This window comes from Marmota monax, unplaced genomic scaffold (assembly GCF_021218885.2).
Source record: "Marmota monax isolate L192 unplaced genomic scaffold, Marmota_monax_Labrador192_F-V1.1 WCK01_AAM20220418_F8-fsc00139, whole genome shotgun sequence".
In the NCBI taxonomy this organism is placed as follows: domain Eukaryota; kingdom Metazoa; phylum Chordata; class Mammalia; order Rodentia; family Sciuridae; genus Marmota; species Marmota monax.
Window position 1 is genome coordinate 4,748,619 of NW_026695226.1, and position 17,733 is coordinate 4,766,351.

General features: G+C 37.6%; 1 protein-coding gene across 4 annotated transcripts in view; it reads right to left on the minus strand.

The window, feature by feature from the left end:
* Dock4 (dedicator of cytokinesis 4) overlaps positions 1 to 17,733 on the minus strand; it is a 457,617-nt gene that overhangs the window by 156,003 nt on the left and 283,881 nt on the right. For all 4 annotated transcript variants that reach the window (XM_058576081.1, XM_058576082.1, XM_058576080.1 and 1 more), the window contains exons 14-15: positions 6,264 to 6,388; positions 5,111 to 5,273 (exon numbers count right to left, since the gene is read on the minus strand). In XM_058576081.1, the coding sequence (XP_058432064.1) occupies positions 5,111 to 5,273; positions 6,264 to 6,388 (288 nt within the window). The remainder of the gene's footprint in view (positions 1 to 5,110; positions 5,274 to 6,263; positions 6,389 to 17,733) is intronic.

Sequence of the window (17,733 nt, forward strand, 5' to 3'; positions counted from 1 at the left end):
GACCTATATTCCATTGTCTGTATGTACCACCGTTTATCCATTTACCTACTGAAGAACAGCTGGGCTCTTTCCAAGTTTGGGCAATTATGATAAAGCTGCTATAAATGTCTGTGCGGGTTTCTGTGTAGGCATAAGTTTTCAGCACCTTTAGGTAAATACCAAAGGAGCATGTGATTGTTGAATTTTTTGTTTAATTTAGTAAGAAACTACCAAACTGTCTTTCAAAATGACTGGCATCATTTTGTATTCCCGCCACCAGTGAATGAGAGTTTCTGTTGTTCCATACACCTGCCAGCATTTGGTATTGTCTGTGTTCTGGATTTTAGCTATTCTAAATGGGTGTGATGATATATAATTGTTGTTCAAATTTGTATTTTTCTGATATATGTATGATATGTAATGTGATGCATGCTTTCATATGCTTATTTGTCATCTGTATACTTTCTCTGGTGGGGTGTTTGTTAATGTTTTTATGCCCAAATTTTAACTGGCTGTATGTTTTCTTATTATTGGATTTTAGGAGTTCTTTGTATATTTTTAATACAGTCCTTTATCAAATGTCTTTTGCAAAAATTGTCTACCAATATATGTTTTTCTTTTATTTCTATTCACAGTGTCTTCATAGATCAGAAAAATTTTAATTTTAATGAAGTCCAGCTTATCAATTCTTTCTTTTATAGATCATGACTTTGGTATTAAATGTAAAAAGTCATTGTCAAACCCAAGATCATCTAGATTTTCTGTTATCTGCCAGAAGTTTTATAGTTTTATGTTTTACATTTATATCTATGATCCATTTTGATTTAATTTTTGTAAAGGTTGGAAGGTCTGTCTCTAGATTTCTTTCTTGAAATTGGACAAATATACACTTGTCCCAGAACCATTTGTTGAAAAGACTATCTTCTTATTATATTACCTCTGATTCTTCATCAAAGATCAGTTAACTTATGTGAGACTAATTCTGGGCTCTTTCTTCTGTTCCTTTGGTCTATCAATTTATTCCTTCACAATATCATATTGTCTTGATTACGTGGTTTTACAGTAGTTCTTAAACTCAGGCAATGTCAATCCACTAACTTTGTTCTTCTCTAATACAGTGTTGGCTATTGAGGTCTCTTGCTTTTCCTTTTCCATATAAATTTTAGGATCAGTTCTCTATCCCCCCCCCATCTCTTACCATGATAACATTCAGTTAGGAAGAACTGACATCTTCACAATATTGAGTTTTCCTAACCATGAACATGTCTCTTGGATTCTTTATAGCAAATCTTTTCAAAAGACTTGTCTATATTTATTGCTTCCTCTTTCTTTTCTCTATCTCACTCTTGAACTCACATCCATCACCACAAATACACTAAAATCACCTGCCAAATTCAATGTCAAATCAAATGATAATTTCTCTGTCTTTACCTTATTTATTACTGGCTCCTGACATATCTGATAAATTCTCTCTTGAAAAACTAGCTTAATTTAGCCTTCTGGATGCTATTTATCCTTGATTATCTTTCAACCTCCTGGCTCTTATTATTGTGACTTAATGGCTCCTTCCCTTTCTCCCAGCTATAAATGTGGGTGAGTGCTCTAGAGAGCCATCCATGGACTTCTCTCTGCTATCTAAACATATTACTCAGGAATCTCATTTGGGCTCATGGCTTTTAAAAAAATGTCAAAATTAATGATGTGCTGGAGCTGGATTGTACTAGATCATAAGAGCTGAGAATAGGCATCTCTCTCCAACTCCACATTTGATGAAATCATTTTGGTGGCTTAAAATTGGCCATGGTTGGAGCACTTATGTCATGGAAATCAACAAATGTTACAAATCAGGGCTATTCACGCCCTGAGTTCTGGTCTTTAAATAGTTATAGCAGAATACTGAACTATATGTTCTCATTCCCAAGTTTAAGTTTCCAACCTGGATCTCATTCAATTTCCTGACATTTTGAATATTTAATAAATATCAAATGTCTAAAATGAAATGTTTGATTTTTGTTCCCCAAACAGATTCCTCCTGTTGTCTTCCCCACGTCATTAAATGAATAATTCATTCTCAGGTCAAAATCCTCAGATCATTTTTGACTTTTCTTCTTCTTTCACATCTAATACATCAGTAATCTCTAGAAAAAGAACCAAACCAGTACCATAATGTGACTAATTTAATCTCTTAGTTGAAGAACTATGAAAGCCTCCCAAATGGTCTTCCTGTTCCCAACTGGTCTGTCTACAGTCTATCATCCATACAGAAGCCAGACTTACCATCACCCCAAACCCTCTAATGGCTCTCCCTCTCATTCCAACAAAAATCCACAGTCTTTGTGATGATGTACGAGACAATAGTAGATCTGGTTTCCTTGCTTTTTCCTCTCTGTTCCCTTGCTGTTCCTTAAAAATGTCAAGCATGCTAGGTGTGGTGGTATACACCTGTAATCCCAGCGGTATGGGAGGCTGAGGCAGGAAGATTGCGAGTTCAAAGCCAGCCTTAGTAAATGTGAGGTGCTAAGCAACTCAGTGAGACTTTATTTCTAAATAAAATACAAAAAGGGCGAGGGATGGGGCTCAGTGGTTGAGTGTCCCGGAGTTCAATCCCCAGTACCTGACCCTCCCCAACAAAAAAGAAAATGCCAAGTGTGTTTCAAGCTTCTGTCTTTTGTATTTACCATTCTCTCTGTCTGGAATATTCTTTTCCCAGACACCCCAATAGCTCAAGCCTTTACCACTTCTACCTTGTTGCTAAACACCTCATTATCAGAGAGGTATTCCCTGACCACTTTACGTAAAGTAGCAACATAGTACTATCACTTTCTAGCCCCCAAACTCAATTTAGCCTTCTTTACTACACCCACCACTCAGTATCCATATGTCTTATTTATTCCTATACATATAGATCTATGATAAAGTTTAGTTTTTTAATTAGATACAGCAAGATTTAGAAAAATAACTTACCATAGATTTTTAGTAAACTTAGAATATGATTTTTCCCTCCTGAGAACTTTTAACTTTTCACTTAAGAAAAGCATTTTATATATTCTGCTTGGCATATCTAAAATGCCAGCATCACTATTCTTGAATTTTGGGGCCATTTATGTAAAATAAGGGTGACTGAACACAAGCACTGTGACCAAAACAGTCAATATGATAATTGAGACAGCCATTAAGTGACTTATAGGTGGGTATTATATATCATATGGATACACTGGACAAAAGGATGATTCACAACTCAGGTGGAATACGATGGGACTGGTGCAAGATATCATCCTGCTACTTAGAATGGCAAGCGATTTAAGACTTATGAATCATTTATGGAATTTTCCATTTCACATTTTTGAACTGAGGTTGACTCTGGGTAACTGAAATCATAAACACTAAAACTGTGGTTATGGGGAGACTAATGTATCATGTATTTATTTCCTCATCTACCCTCTCTGGAATGAAAGCTCTATGAGAGGGAAATCTTGTATTCATAGATGCATCTCCAGCACCCAGTCAAGTGCTCAGGGTACACTGTAGGTATTCAATAAATATTCACTTCATGAATAAATGATATTTTGAACAAACAAAAATATTGATGTCCATGTGATAAAATAATTTCAGTGGATATGTGTAGTTTATGGGATTATGGTAATTTTTTCTTCTTTATGCTTTGCTATTTCTTTTGAACTTTAATAATGAACATTAAAAAATCTCAAATGTGTGAGCAATGTTTAAAGTACAGGATGAGAGGGCAGAGATTTAACAGATTTTACTGAAAACAGCCTTTGTTCTGCTTTCCAAGTCATGAATTACAATAATTTTCTCCAAACGCTCTCCCCCTTTCCCTGCTGTTTCACCTTTATTTTCCTCTACCCTTTTCTTGCTTTAAAGCTCAAAGCTCATATTAGGTCCAAGTGAGAATTGATAAAAAGACTAGTGGAAGGAACAGTTTTTTATCACTCTAAGTCCTTTATATTTTCCCATTTCAAGTCCTTTATGTGAAACTCTTCTGGGAATTTGAAAGACTAGTGAGACTCTGCTAGCCATCTTCCTGCATTCTAAAACAAAATTTAATTTATGGAGCTTTCTGCACCAATTATGAAATATGCCATAGTCATAGCCACAGATGTAGTCCTCTCCTTTTCCTGAAGAAGAGAACTGGTTGAATTATAGTATCCCTCAGGGGAAGTTGCCATGTATCTCTTGATGGTGCCCTGAGACTGCAGATGCACAGAATGGAGAGGAGCCTGCCACTTTTCTAATACTGTGATTCTCCTGTACCTCTCACCTGCTATATGCCTCTCAAAGCAAGTTCACCAGAACTTTCTCCTGTCACACTGTATATTCTAGGGTTGTCTACCATACATTTCAGGGACACAGGGAATATCAGAAGATTCCTGGTCAGACTCAGTGGGGGTATGGAGGGTGTTTGAGAGTGTGGTAATAAATATAAGAGAATTAAAATAAAGATACCAGGAAATGACAACTTCATGGACAGTAATGTCCACATGAATAAATCTGGTAACATTTCTGTCTTGAGTTGTTTAAATCTGTAAATGAGGCTATTACTTTGTATTATCTGAAAGACCTTTTCCGGCTGACATTATTTGATCCTCATTTTGACATCATCTGACACTGAACAGGGATGCAGATATACACAAATGAGACATCAATTCAAGACTAACAGGCTTACCAGTGGATGAACATGCACAGAAGATTCTGAGTAACCTCTGCCGTTCTGACCAGGAGCTGGATCAGTTCTTGGTGCTACCAGTCTGGTCAGGACTGCTGAAGACCGGAACCTATCCAAGTTTTAATGCTGTCTCCCTTTCTATCTAATCTTTCTAGACTGCGGTGAGCTTTTTATAAAAGCAATCAATTTAAAGAGAATCTGCAGATTTCCTGCAGTTTTTTCCCCCTCTTCTCTCATTTCTTCTCTGTTTCCATAAAGGTTTTTGGCTCTTCAAATAGTGAGCCCAATTCCCTCTCAGGGTTCCCACTCACCTTCTTTCCTCCCTCCAGAAATCTCATTTGTCACTCTTTCTGCAGATCAGCCCCCTATCATCACTACAGCTAAATGAACATACTACACACACATCAACACAATACAGCGACAGAACCAACCCCACCAAACACTTACTGGAACAATGCCGAAACTCAAAGCGGATGTGTGCGCCCCTGAACTTATCCACAGGAATAGGCAGTTTCAGCAGTTCGGACCACCTGGGACTGTTGTTATGATAAAGCACAAAGGAGTGGTATTCACTAGCTGGAGGCTCTCCAGAGCCAAAGGAGATAAAATCCTAACAAAGGAAACATGCAGGTTAAAGACAGCTCCATCCAAGTCTCTTTAAAGTGGCACCCAATCAGTGCTCTTTCTGCCTGGGTTCCCCAAACAGCACCCCATATGAAATCACCTCCCCATTCTTTGCCACATCATTTCTGTACTTGCTGCTGCCCAGTAAGGTGTGTCTGTTTAATTTGATGCTGGTCTTCCAAAGCATGCTGTGCCCAGATGATGTATGGGAGATGGACAACTGCACAACCCACTGGAAGTTCAACTATGAGGCAAAGTCCCCAGACTGCTGAAGCCAAAAGCCCATTCATGGTCCCAGCGGGTATTCACCGGGCCCAGCAGCCAACACTAAAAGAAACAGGGCAATCTACTTGTTCAAAAAGAAGAGCTTCAGGAAAAATGCTTCTTCCATGAAGGAGCCTATTATTATTACCCCAAATGGCAAGCAGTACCCCAGTCTTCATGTCCAATTATGGTAAAAAAAATTTATAAGATTAAATATGACTCCCCCCAACTTTTTTTAGCCAACTGCCAAAGAACAAGTGTTTTATACAAAACCATGGCAGATGAAAGGGGGAATAATTAAATAGCACAAATAAATATTACACTTAAGGAATAACTGTTATGAAGAAAATATTTGACACAATAAAATAAAAGCCTTTTTGCTTTTCTATTTCATTTTTGAGAGGCATCCTAATGAGTTTTTAAAAAGAAAACTTGGGCTGGGGTTGTGGCTCAGCAGTAGAAAGCTTGCCTAGCATGTGTGAGATCCGGGTTCCATCCTCAGCACCACATAAAAATGAACAAAATAAAGATATTGTGCCCACGTATAACTAATATATATATATATATATATATATATATATATATAACAAGAAAACTATACAGGGTGGAGAAGACAATACTGCAAATCAGAAATTAACTGATCACATTAAAGATGAAGCTAAAGCAATTATGTAGAATAATTTTACCAAAAAAATATCCAGTATTAACGTACCTTTAAGGTCTGGCCATTACTATCTACAATGAACATCGTAACTTCCACATTTCTGGCCACACTCTTCCCTCCTTTCTCAAATTCTCCCCTTTCTATGGTGATATATAAATCATTCCTCATTTCACCTATTAGGAAATGAAAAATAAAATCACGTTTTATATATATATATATTTGGAAGTGTAATAGTGTTTTATCAGGAAAAACTTTAGTTTATAAAATTTACTGTCATACATATAAAGGTACAAATGTACTTTAAAAGAAGGGTCCCACCCTCACTGCCAGTGCTGAAGAAGAATAAAAGCCAACTTCTGCTAGTCTGAACTCACAATACTACAAATGTGCATTTAAGAGATGAATACCAGGACTGAGGAGGAAGGTGGTGTCCAGTCTCACCATTTGTCAATATTTCCCTCATTTCATTTACGAGGTGTGATTACAAAATGACAGCCTAGCAGAGGTGGCTCACAGAAACCAGTATTATTACTTTTTAGTAAAGGCACTTTAGAGTAGAAGAATTACCTAAATGGAATAAAATGATAGGACTGCAAAGAGTATAGTTACAATTTAAATCTTTTCCAAAATTCACAGACAAAATGATCTCACTGCTGGAAGAATCCAGATTAGCACTTTATGAGCACAGATGTCGAATAATTCACTCACACAAATTCAATTTAATATTTCATGCCATCAAGCTATAAAACAAATGAGTAAGGCCCTAGATTCAAACCGACATTTTCTAGGCACACATGAACCATCTATATTTTCTCCATTTGTGATTTATAGAACTTGAATGCCTTTTAACCCCACCCTTTTCTTATGATTATAAGAAAAAAAAACATTGTGCCAACTAGCAAACTTATGCAAATGGTCTAAAAGCATGCTTTTTTTTTTTAACTTCTCCTGTAAGAATTAAGTGGCATGGGTGGATAGAAATAAGAAATACATAAATGAAGCACTACTACTTGAAAGTTTCTGAAGATCAATGTTGGTGAGATGGCAGGGCCGAACTTATTTATTATAACTTTCAAATGTTTGAAAGATTAAAAGTAACACTCTTTGAGAAAAACCTTCCATTAGGAGGCAAATCACCAGAAAGAAAAATAACCACATACATGTCTGCAACTGTGAGAGTTATAAAAGTTTCTGATCAAAGTGTGTTTAACAAAGTACCCCAGCTCTCCAATCCCAGTGTCCTAGTCACTGTCTTCCACGAAAACCAGCTTTTATGATAGCATCGTTCCCAAATGACCTGGGCTGACTAGGAAACGGATGGGCATAAAACAAACGAATTGAATAAGTTCCAGTAAGTATTAAATCTGAACCACCCTCTGCAAAGAGTATATAAAATGCATGATAGTGGAAACAATTGATACAGAAATCTCTGGCTTATGAATTTCCGTATTCTTATATAGCTTATAAAACCAACTTGGGAAAGTGATAAATTTATAAGTCCAGGACAAAACTAACACATTTCATGAGTCAGACATCATTAGGTATATGTATGGCTGCACATACGGTGCAACGTACACCATGTACAACCAGAAAAATGTAAAGTTGTGCTGCAATTATGTACAGTGAATCAAAAGGCAATCTGCTGTCATACATACCTATTTAAAATAAATTAATTAATAAAAAATATTATATATGCTTTGAAAGTTTTGTTTTAACTTTTTCCATGTTTTTAATGTTTTAATGAATGGTCCAGTCACTTTCGAAAGTTTGCTAGATTTTTTTTTATAATCCATTTCATTTTATTACTATTGAGATGTTCCTCGGTATTCATGAGAGATTGTTTAACGGTCCTCTGGTCCACACCAAAATTCATGGATGCTCAAGTTCCTTCTATAAAATGGTGCAGTATTTGAATATATCCTACACACATCTTTCCAGGTACTTTAAATCATCTCTATATTACTTATGAAATCTAATACAATGTAAATGCTATGTAAACAGTTGTTATATTGTATTATTTAAGGAGTCATGATAAGAAAAATTTTATGTGTTCAATGCAGACACAATTATTTTTCTGAATGTTTCTGATTCGTCGCTGGTTGAATCTGTGAATGTGGAATCTGTGGATACAAGGGCCCGTGTGTGTGTGTGTGTGTGTGTGTATTTAAAAAACATACACAAACACACCCTTAAGGTTATTTTTTAAAAATTCTACTAGAGAATGAAGAGCAGACTTGCAAATTTTGTCATCCAAATCAAGCTACTTAGGCCAATAAAAAAGAACTTTGGTGTGCTGTCTACACACATACCAGTCAGTAAGGAGCTTGGAAGGACATTCTTGACATCAGTTTCCCATTAACAGATGTGGCAGGTAAAAAAAAAAAAAAAAAAAACCATAAAATTATTTTGGTCCTTGAAGTAGGTGATGCATCTCACAAGCAAAGTATAAACCAGACGCTGATTAATGGGAAGCATAGCTATAGGGATTTTTACCTAAGGAATTTCTCATAATGAATAATTAGCTTGTCTAACTACACAGGGATTGGTTGTCCTGCAAAAGAAGGACTAGGGTTTTCTTGGGAGAGTGTTTTCCTCACTCCTCTGATAGAAGGCCACATCTACTTTGACTTCAGCAAAGGCAAGAGGGATGAGGGAGGTCTGCAAGGTACCCTGTTTTCTCACGTCTGTAGGCTAGACCCAAAGGAGGGAAGGCAGGGAGATGACTGCCAGTGTCCCACAATTTTTCTTCCATGTATTCATTCAACAACTATTTCTTGAGCACCTCCTATGTGCCAGATGTACTATTCTAAGCAGTGAATAAAGCAAACATTGCAGATTCTAGTAAAGGTAGGTCTTTAATAAACTAGTAAAACATACAACGCACTGAACAATGTGGCTAAATTTAAGTGAGAGAAGGGGTAGGGTATGTCGAATAGGGGCAGAGAAGGAGTTATAATTCAACATGCTAATGAGAATGATCTTCATGGGAACATCAGAGACCAAAGTAAGCCATGCCATGATCTAACACAGGAGCAAGGTGATAAATGACACTAGAATCTCATGCCAATCCACAAAGTCTATTTAGCTTCTAAATTAGCTGAATTCTCCTGTATCTTCATTACAAAGGAGACTGTGAACTCAAGCATGCCTAAAGGCTGCAGGGTCACAGGATAATCAGAATAAGGAGATTTAAGTTCTATTCTCTGTTACTGCTATATTGTGACATTAGTCTACACAGGTCTTTCCATTATCAAAATGAGAGTGAACTAATAGCAAAGTTACAGACAAGACAGTGGAGGGACACCTGTCCTTGGGAAGGACAAGGTGACTTTCTTATGCTATCCTTTCTCTGACTTACAAAAGAGCTTCCAGAATAGAAGACATCCATATATTAGAAAACCTTGTACAGATGCTTTATTTTAATATTCTGTTCCTCAAATGTCACCATTCCTGTAAGCCCTCTTATCTTCTGTAAATCTTTTAGACTGAACCAAGATTTCTTTGAAAAATAAGCACATGACAAGAAGAATATTTCTCCTGGGAGACATTCTACATATGCTTCTCTCCAGGAATTCTGCGGCTTGCTATGTTCCAAGGTGCCACATTCTGCCAAAATATGCAAAAGGATAAAGCTGAAACAAGTGCTAATTAAAACTGATGCACTTGAGGAGCTCTGGAGTAAACTAATAAGCCCAAGTGGTGTTAGGAAAGCATCTTGGGTAATTAGGAGAGAAACCATAAAGTGAGTATAAAATGGAGTCATGGCACCAGTGTGAAAAGCTATTTTCCCGACAATGTTTATTAACACCTCACACCTCTCAAATTTATTACTCTGTAAATTTGATGTGCATGACACTCTCCTCTCATTAGCAGGCCCACTAGTTGGGAAACCTGTATACACGTGAAGGCTTCTCAAAATATTGCAGACAAGATGAAGATAAGGCCACAGCAATGGGAACACAGTCAAAAGACTTCAGTGACTTCAGTCCAAAGGGTTGATTAATAGCTTGACCTAAGCAGGCACAAGGTTTCCACTAATAGAAGCAAACCCTGAGAGTTGAACATCAAGGTTCAGATTTGATTTTGGATTTTTAAATTAGGGTACATGACTGGTAAAGTTTATGCAAATATTCCAAAATAAAAAACAAGAACAAGAACAAAAAAACCTCTGCAATCTGAAACACTTCTGGTACTCATCACTTCAGACGAGGGAGCGACTCAGCCAGTAGTGGGAGTCCTTCTAGTAAGAGCAGCAGCAGCAGCATACTTCAGGGAGGACCAGCTGTGGGTCAGGTATTTTGTGAAGCACTAGAAGTAGAACCTCTCCTTAAATCCTCACATCCACTTTATAAAAAGGCACTATTATTTCCATTTTAGAGATGAGAAAACTGAAGCATAGATGTAAAGAAATGTGTCCAAAGTATTATTAGAACCCCACTTTATCCAGGAAAAAATCACCAGAGTGAGAATAGCTATCAGGTAAGATGAAACAATCTGCCTTGTCTCTCACTACAAGTGACTTCAGCAAGGAAGGTGTAAGCCCTATATTATTGTGCATTGATCAAAAAAGTCATGAAATACTGATTTCAGTTCTAGGAACCCTCTTTATAGAACAGAAATGGCAAATGATAACATACAGGCTACAGACAATATGAAGAAAGGACTTAAAGTTCTAAGCAAAAAACCTCAAACCAGTGGATAGAAGAGGGAGGGAGAATGGTCCAATGTGAAAAAAGTTTTTGAGAGGAGATCTGATAATGTGTTCTTTTTTATTTTTCCTTCATTTTTTTTTACCTTTATTTATTTATTTTTATGTGGTGCTGAGGATCGAATCCAGTGCTTCACATATGCCAGGCAAGCACTCTGCCACTGAGATACAACCCCAGCTTCTGAGGATGTGTTCTTGGTCATCATAAATTTTCAATGAACCGGGCTGGGGATGTAGCTCAAGCGGTAGCGCGCTTGCCTGGCATGCGCAGGGCACTGGGTTCGATCCTCAGCACCACATACAAATAAAGATGTTGTGTCCACCGAAAACTAAAAAAATAAATATTAAAAAATTCTCTCTCTCTTAAAAAAATATACTAAAAAAAATTTTTTCAATGAACCAGAAAACCACTCTCAGGAACCCTGAAGAGAAAATTCCGCATCAAATACATTGGCTGTAGGGTCCTTCACGTGTGTGGCAGGTACACAAATGTTCCAAGGATTGGGAACCTATGGATATGTTACCTTATGTAACCTAATTTAAGTAAAGTAAATCCTTGAAACCTATGAATATGTTAATTTACAAATAAGGGACTTTACAGATGTGATTAAATTAAGGATCTTGAGGATACGGAGATTTTCTTGGATTGCTGGAGTGGGTCCAATATAATCACAAAGGTCCTTAAAAGATGCAGGCAGAAGAATCGGTTAGAGAAAGGGTTGTGATGAGGAAGCAGAAGTTGAAATGATGTGGGCTCCTGAGTAGAGATTTGCAGATAGACTCCAGAAGCTGGAAATGGCAAGGAAGGAGATTCTCCCCAAAGCCATCAGAAGAAATGCAGCCCTGCTAACACCTTGATTTTTCCCCCATGAGACTAGAATGAACTCTGACCTCCAGAATGGTAATAAACATTTGTGTTGTTTTAAGCCAACTCATTTGTGGTGATGGTTTCTTATAGGAAACTAATATAATGTGCCCTCTAGAGCTAAGCTTGTGTCACTTCATGACACCTTCAAGGAGGAGGAAGGAGGAGGATGCACAGGTAACTGGGGACTAAAGCAGACCACACACAAGAAAAATGTCAGGATGGGGTGGAAAATTAACTGATGTGAAGCATAGCTTAACATTTCTCACTGATTCAGTTCAGTAAAACCTATCAGTTATTTTTCTACTTTCTGTCTGTTGTTCTCCTTTTTGTTTTGCTATGCTTCCAGGAAAGTCGTAGGGGGGTAGTAGACTTTTTTGGAGGGGGTATCTTTAAATTTTTGCTTATGAATATCCAATATACAAGGGTTACTCACAGAACAGCCTTGTGCCAGGTGTTTTGGAACAGTTCTGCAGAGAGGCAGGTGCAGGGACAGGTGATCATTCCCCATGGCCTTTCTCACTCTGGGACAATGCATGAAGAGCTTGAAGGGCCACTGTGGGAAAGCTCTACATCCTTGGGTGATGAGGCTATTGGCTTCTTAATTTGAGAGGTGCCAACCCCTCCCCTAGTCTGATCTGAAGCTGAGAGACAACCTCAGGGTGATGTGGTAGAAGCTCCATCTCTCTCTGATCATTGTGGCATTCACTGCTTGAAAGGCCACCATTTCTTTGCATGATTAGGGGTTCAGATCTGAGCTATATGTTTATATAAACACACACACACACACACACACGCACCCTATATGATATAGAGGCTCAGTGAGTTGGGCTGGGAGGGTGATGAACTTTGGTTAGATTTAGGATATACTTTTAAGGAAAATTAAATCGTACCACAATAGTTCCAATCTACTTTCTCCATGGAAGAGTCACCTCTGGATTAATTCCATCTGTTGATATGCATTTCTCTATCAGTAAGCAGTAAATAATAATATTTATGTTAAAAAAAGCACAGTAGCTTGCTTTCTTAAACATGAGGCAGGCACGTTTATAACATTCTTGATCAGAGCCCTGTAAATAATTATCTAGTCAAATTACTTACAAAACAAATTTCAATAAATCTTGAGATCAATATCCACTTCCCTTATCATTCCACCATTTTTACTTTTTTTTTTTAAAATGAATTAGAAACTTCAAAGACCAACTAAGAGCACCAGAAGGAATTTATCACAGGTCCCCAAACAATGAGTGACAGTTTAACAAATTCCTGTGTGGAGAAAGTCTCCAGGGAAATGGGGTGCAGGCAGGGAAGATGAAGTAGTGAGATCATGATGGTGAAATCATAAACTTAAGAGTAAGAATGGGTGTTTAAGGTGGAAGAAGGGCAGTTAGACCTTCCATGACCTTCCAGACACATCCGTTATATTTGCTCCAAAATGTCTGGTGGATGGAAACTCAGACCTTCCTGATACTCAGGAATGGCCCAGGCCTGATCTGCACAGTCTGTTAAGACATTTAATGGCCAGGCTGTCCAATACAATAACTGCTGCCACATGTGTGGCAACTGAACACTTAAAATGTGACTTGGCTGCAAGGAGATTTTTTAACAGCAGCAAGAGTGAGGTTCAAAAACATTCAAAATATTTTATATGGATTACCTATTGAGATGATAATATTTTGAGTGTAAAGGTTTAAATAACATGTACTGTTAAAATTAATTTTACCTCTTCTTTCCTGGGTTTTTAAAGTAGCTGCTAGCTAATTTTAAATTATATTTGTGGTTTGATTTTTATTTCTATGGGAGAGCATGATTTTAAAAATTTTTGCTGCTCTCCCTCTCTTAGGCTTAGAGACCAAAGCACAAAACTCCCTTCAGAATAATTATCTGGATTATTGGTAATAGTGATAAAGCTTCTCTGAAAATACCTTCTCTTAATTGGAAATAATATCCTAAGAAATAAAGTGTGGAGTGACTGACCCTTAACTCAGAGAATGATCATTGTCTGGATGGTTCCAAAGCACAAAGGCAGGCAGTTTCTTCATACCAGATGATATCTTAGAGATCCACCTGTACAAAAGCAAGGTCAAGGGGAGAGTTTCTGTCTTCATGTTTTCTCATTTCAAAAAGAGCTGGGCACTGACTGTGTTGTGCCAACCTTCAAACAGTTCTCTGTGTGTTCCTGTCTACTTCAAGAGCACAGATCATTCTGTTCAGCAGAGAGGCAGTGGCTGTGTTGATGAAGTTGGTCCTCTTGGAATGAGCATGTGCTTCACCTGTCTTGACCCCTATCAGACCACTACAGATGCAAATTAACTCTGAAAGCAAGTCTAGAAAATGGAAAAAGAAAATCATGCTTTCAGACTATCCATGTCACACTGTGATCAGAAATGTTGTTCATAAACAGTTTCTCATTGAAGCACTCAGCTCAAGTTTTCACTAAGCCACTGGTGAGAATTAATTGACCATTCCGAAAATACCACAGAAGACAGAACTACATGTTTCCCAATGTAAAAAAAAAAAAAAAAAAAAAAAAAACAAATTCAGTCAGTTTTAGAGCTCCTTTCAGCTGTTTAAATAAATAACTACATCTCTCCTTTCTTCATCTAATTTGGAAGATTAAGAAGTCAACAATAAAAAGGAGAAAAGAAAGAGAAGGAAGTGTTTCAAATTATCTTCTAGTCCCATCAGTGCAGACCTGTGTTTGGGAAGGGCTGTTCCCCTAGACAGTATGAACCTTGCACTACAAGACAGAGCCAGAAAGGGACAGAAGCATGCCTTATTCCCCCAGAAAGACCATTTCCATCACTAAAGCCAGACAAAGGCTGCATGAGCATAGCACCTCCCAGACAATTCAGCCAGTGAAGTGTCGTCTTGCTTTATATTTTTCCATTTCTCAATGATACTGCCCAGAGACCAAGATGAGGAATTCTTCTAGCAGCTGGCTGTATTCTGTTCTGAAATATGTTTTTTATATTAGATTTGCCCATCAATTTGCTTCCCAGTGGGATGAATTTTTTGCTTTTTTGTTGAAGAGGAAATACCAGTTATTTATAGCAACTGAAGGAAATAATGAACGGTTGCAAGAGCCACTGAATAGCATGCCACCAAGTAAACAGATCTATAAACAGTCATTTTCAACAACAGTAGGATGAGATGCTCAGGCAGAATAGGTCTCTAAGCTAGGTCAGGTCATTTCAGGAAGACTTCCAAACTGTTCTCTTAGCTCTCTCTGCATGAATGAATTTCTATCAAGAGATCACAAAATGGTGCAATGGGCAAGGCTGGTCATTTTGGGTTTTTATTCACAACAATCACAAGACATTTAGATCATAGTCCAGAGGATCTAATTTTTAAAAAGGTTGTCCACAGCTTTATATTGTTCCATTTGGTCTATTTTTTCTCCCTTTTCTTGGTTGTGGAGGGTGGGATAGGAAGCAATGAGAAATACTAATACTCAATATGCTATCTTTCATCTCCTAACTTGCAGGCGAAAGGGCAGAAGTTTTTTGTTTCTATGCAAGACCAAACCCAAGGTAGAGGCTTCCCATCATAAAATTTGGAGGCTGATGAAAATTCATTTTTTGGTTTGTAAAACAAGGATGTGACATATTAAATTTTTTTTTTAATTAAAGTAAGCCATAATAACCTGCATAGCTCACTCCTATTCTAAGGTAAAATTCGGAGGCCTTAGAGATGGATGATAAAGAAGAAGATGACAAAGACAAAAAGGAAAAGAGAAAGAAAGTGAGAGGGCTAGACACATGAAGGGTCAGATAAACCAAAGCTCAGTGAGGATAATCCCACCTGTTCAGCCCTCTATTCCTAGGGAAAATGAGAAATTTCTAGAATTTTAGCATCGTGGATTCACAACTAAATGGCATTTCAACGTTTCTGGTTTGTTCTACGCTTTTACATTTCAAAGGATTTTAACAGGCTATTCTCTCATAAAATCCAGATCTTCACAGAACTTAAAAAATTAAAGTTTGGGCTGGGGTTGCAGCTCAGTGGTAGAGCGCTTGCCTCTCATGCTTGAGGCACTGGGTTTGATCCTCAGCACCACATAAATAATAAACAAACAAACAAATAAATAAACAAATACAGACATTGTGTCCATCTACAACTAAAAAATAAATATATTAAAAAAATTTAAAAGTTTTTCGAGTTTAGGTTTTCTTTTAACATTGGAAGTGGAGCATTGCTATCCACACCTGCACAGGCTCAGTACCAGAGCTGGGTTTGCTGCTAGCACAGAGGCAAACAATAGGAGATGTGGCCTGGAGTCATTGGCTCTGATGTCACCTCTCTATGAAATCGTCCGTAAAGTTCCTTCAACAGGAGGAGGGTTCTATTCCTCCTCTGTGCTCCCTCTAACCCCTTCCAGATCTCCATGTGTCTTCTGCCTGGGCATGAGCAGGTCACCCCTGAGGGCAGGAGCACGTCTCAATCTCCCCAGCTGTACCTTCTCCAAGATATGATCACACTCTCTTGGATAATCCCAAACAGCCTCCGCATTGATCTCCCTGTTTCTTTCCTGCCTTCCCACTTTCCTTCCAGGTATAATCTTCATGTAGAGACTATAATAATCTGGTCAGAATGTATACCAGTTAGGCACACCCTTGCTCAAAATCTTCCAGTTGTTCCTTTCATCATTCTGAATAAAAGTCAAAGTGTTTAGTGTGATCTCCAAGACCCCACATGATTTTCTGTCCTCCTTACTCTGTCTCCCATAGCATGACTCCCTTCTGGCCAAGATGGCTTTCTTGCAGTTCTTCAGATATGCCAGGCATTCTCCTGCCTCAGGGCCTTTGCACTTGTTTCCTCTGCCTGGAATGCTTCTCTCTGCATGGCATCCTCATTTCTTTCAGTTCTTTACTCTTTGTGTCCTCACATAAATTCTTACCTATCTAAAGTTTCCGTCTCTCAGCCCAGCCTGAATATCATTTCAGATATTCCTAAGCCCTTTACTTACCCGAGTTTCTACCTTAGTATTTAGTATCTTTAAACACATATATTTTACTTACACATTAATTATGATTTTTTATTAAAAAATAAGTTCCATGAGAAAAGGGATTTCTTTTTCTGTTTGTTCATTATTGTATTTCCAATAGCTGGAAGAATACCTCGGCCCACAGAAGGTACTCAAAACAAAACAAAACAAAACAACTGCAGAATGAATGAATTCATCCTTTAATTTGGGGATCCTGGCATAAAACTGATCCTTAATCAATGCCTGCTGCCTGCACTGACCACGTTTTGCTAAATACAACAGCTTTTCTCATCAGCAGGTATACTATTCTTGCCCATCTCATCAGTTTGTATGTAAAATACTCAGAGAACTGTAAGTTGCCATAAGATTATGAAGGGGCATGCTTTCAAAAACTTATTTTGGTTGAGAGATACAGACCAACTTACTGCAAAATTCCATCAGTTTCAATGAACTTTGCATTGATTTCACAATGTGAACCCTTTTAACCTCTGCCTTTTCATTTAGAAAACAAACACTTGTGGAGTCTTTTTTGGGTACATGAATCATATACACAAACTGATCTAGAAAACATAAAAAAGATATATGGTATTTGTACATGGATGCTTATTTACATATATAGATATGTATTTACAATGGAAAAAAAAATCCTGCAAGAGAGGACAACTGCTGCCCAGTAACAGTTCTTATCAAAACCTATACGGACATTAGATTGGGTAGAGAGAGGTGATGGGAGGAAAGGGTAGGGGAGGGGGATATAGGAAGGGCAGCAAAATAAAATAGACTCTAGTATTGCTGTATGTATATACGTGACAGTATAACCAATGTGATTCTGCAACCTGTACACTTGGAAAAATGAGAATTCATACCCCATTTGATTCACATGTATGATATGTCAAGATCATGGTATTGCCATGAGCAACTAATAAAAAAAATAAAAATAAAATAAAATATATCAACC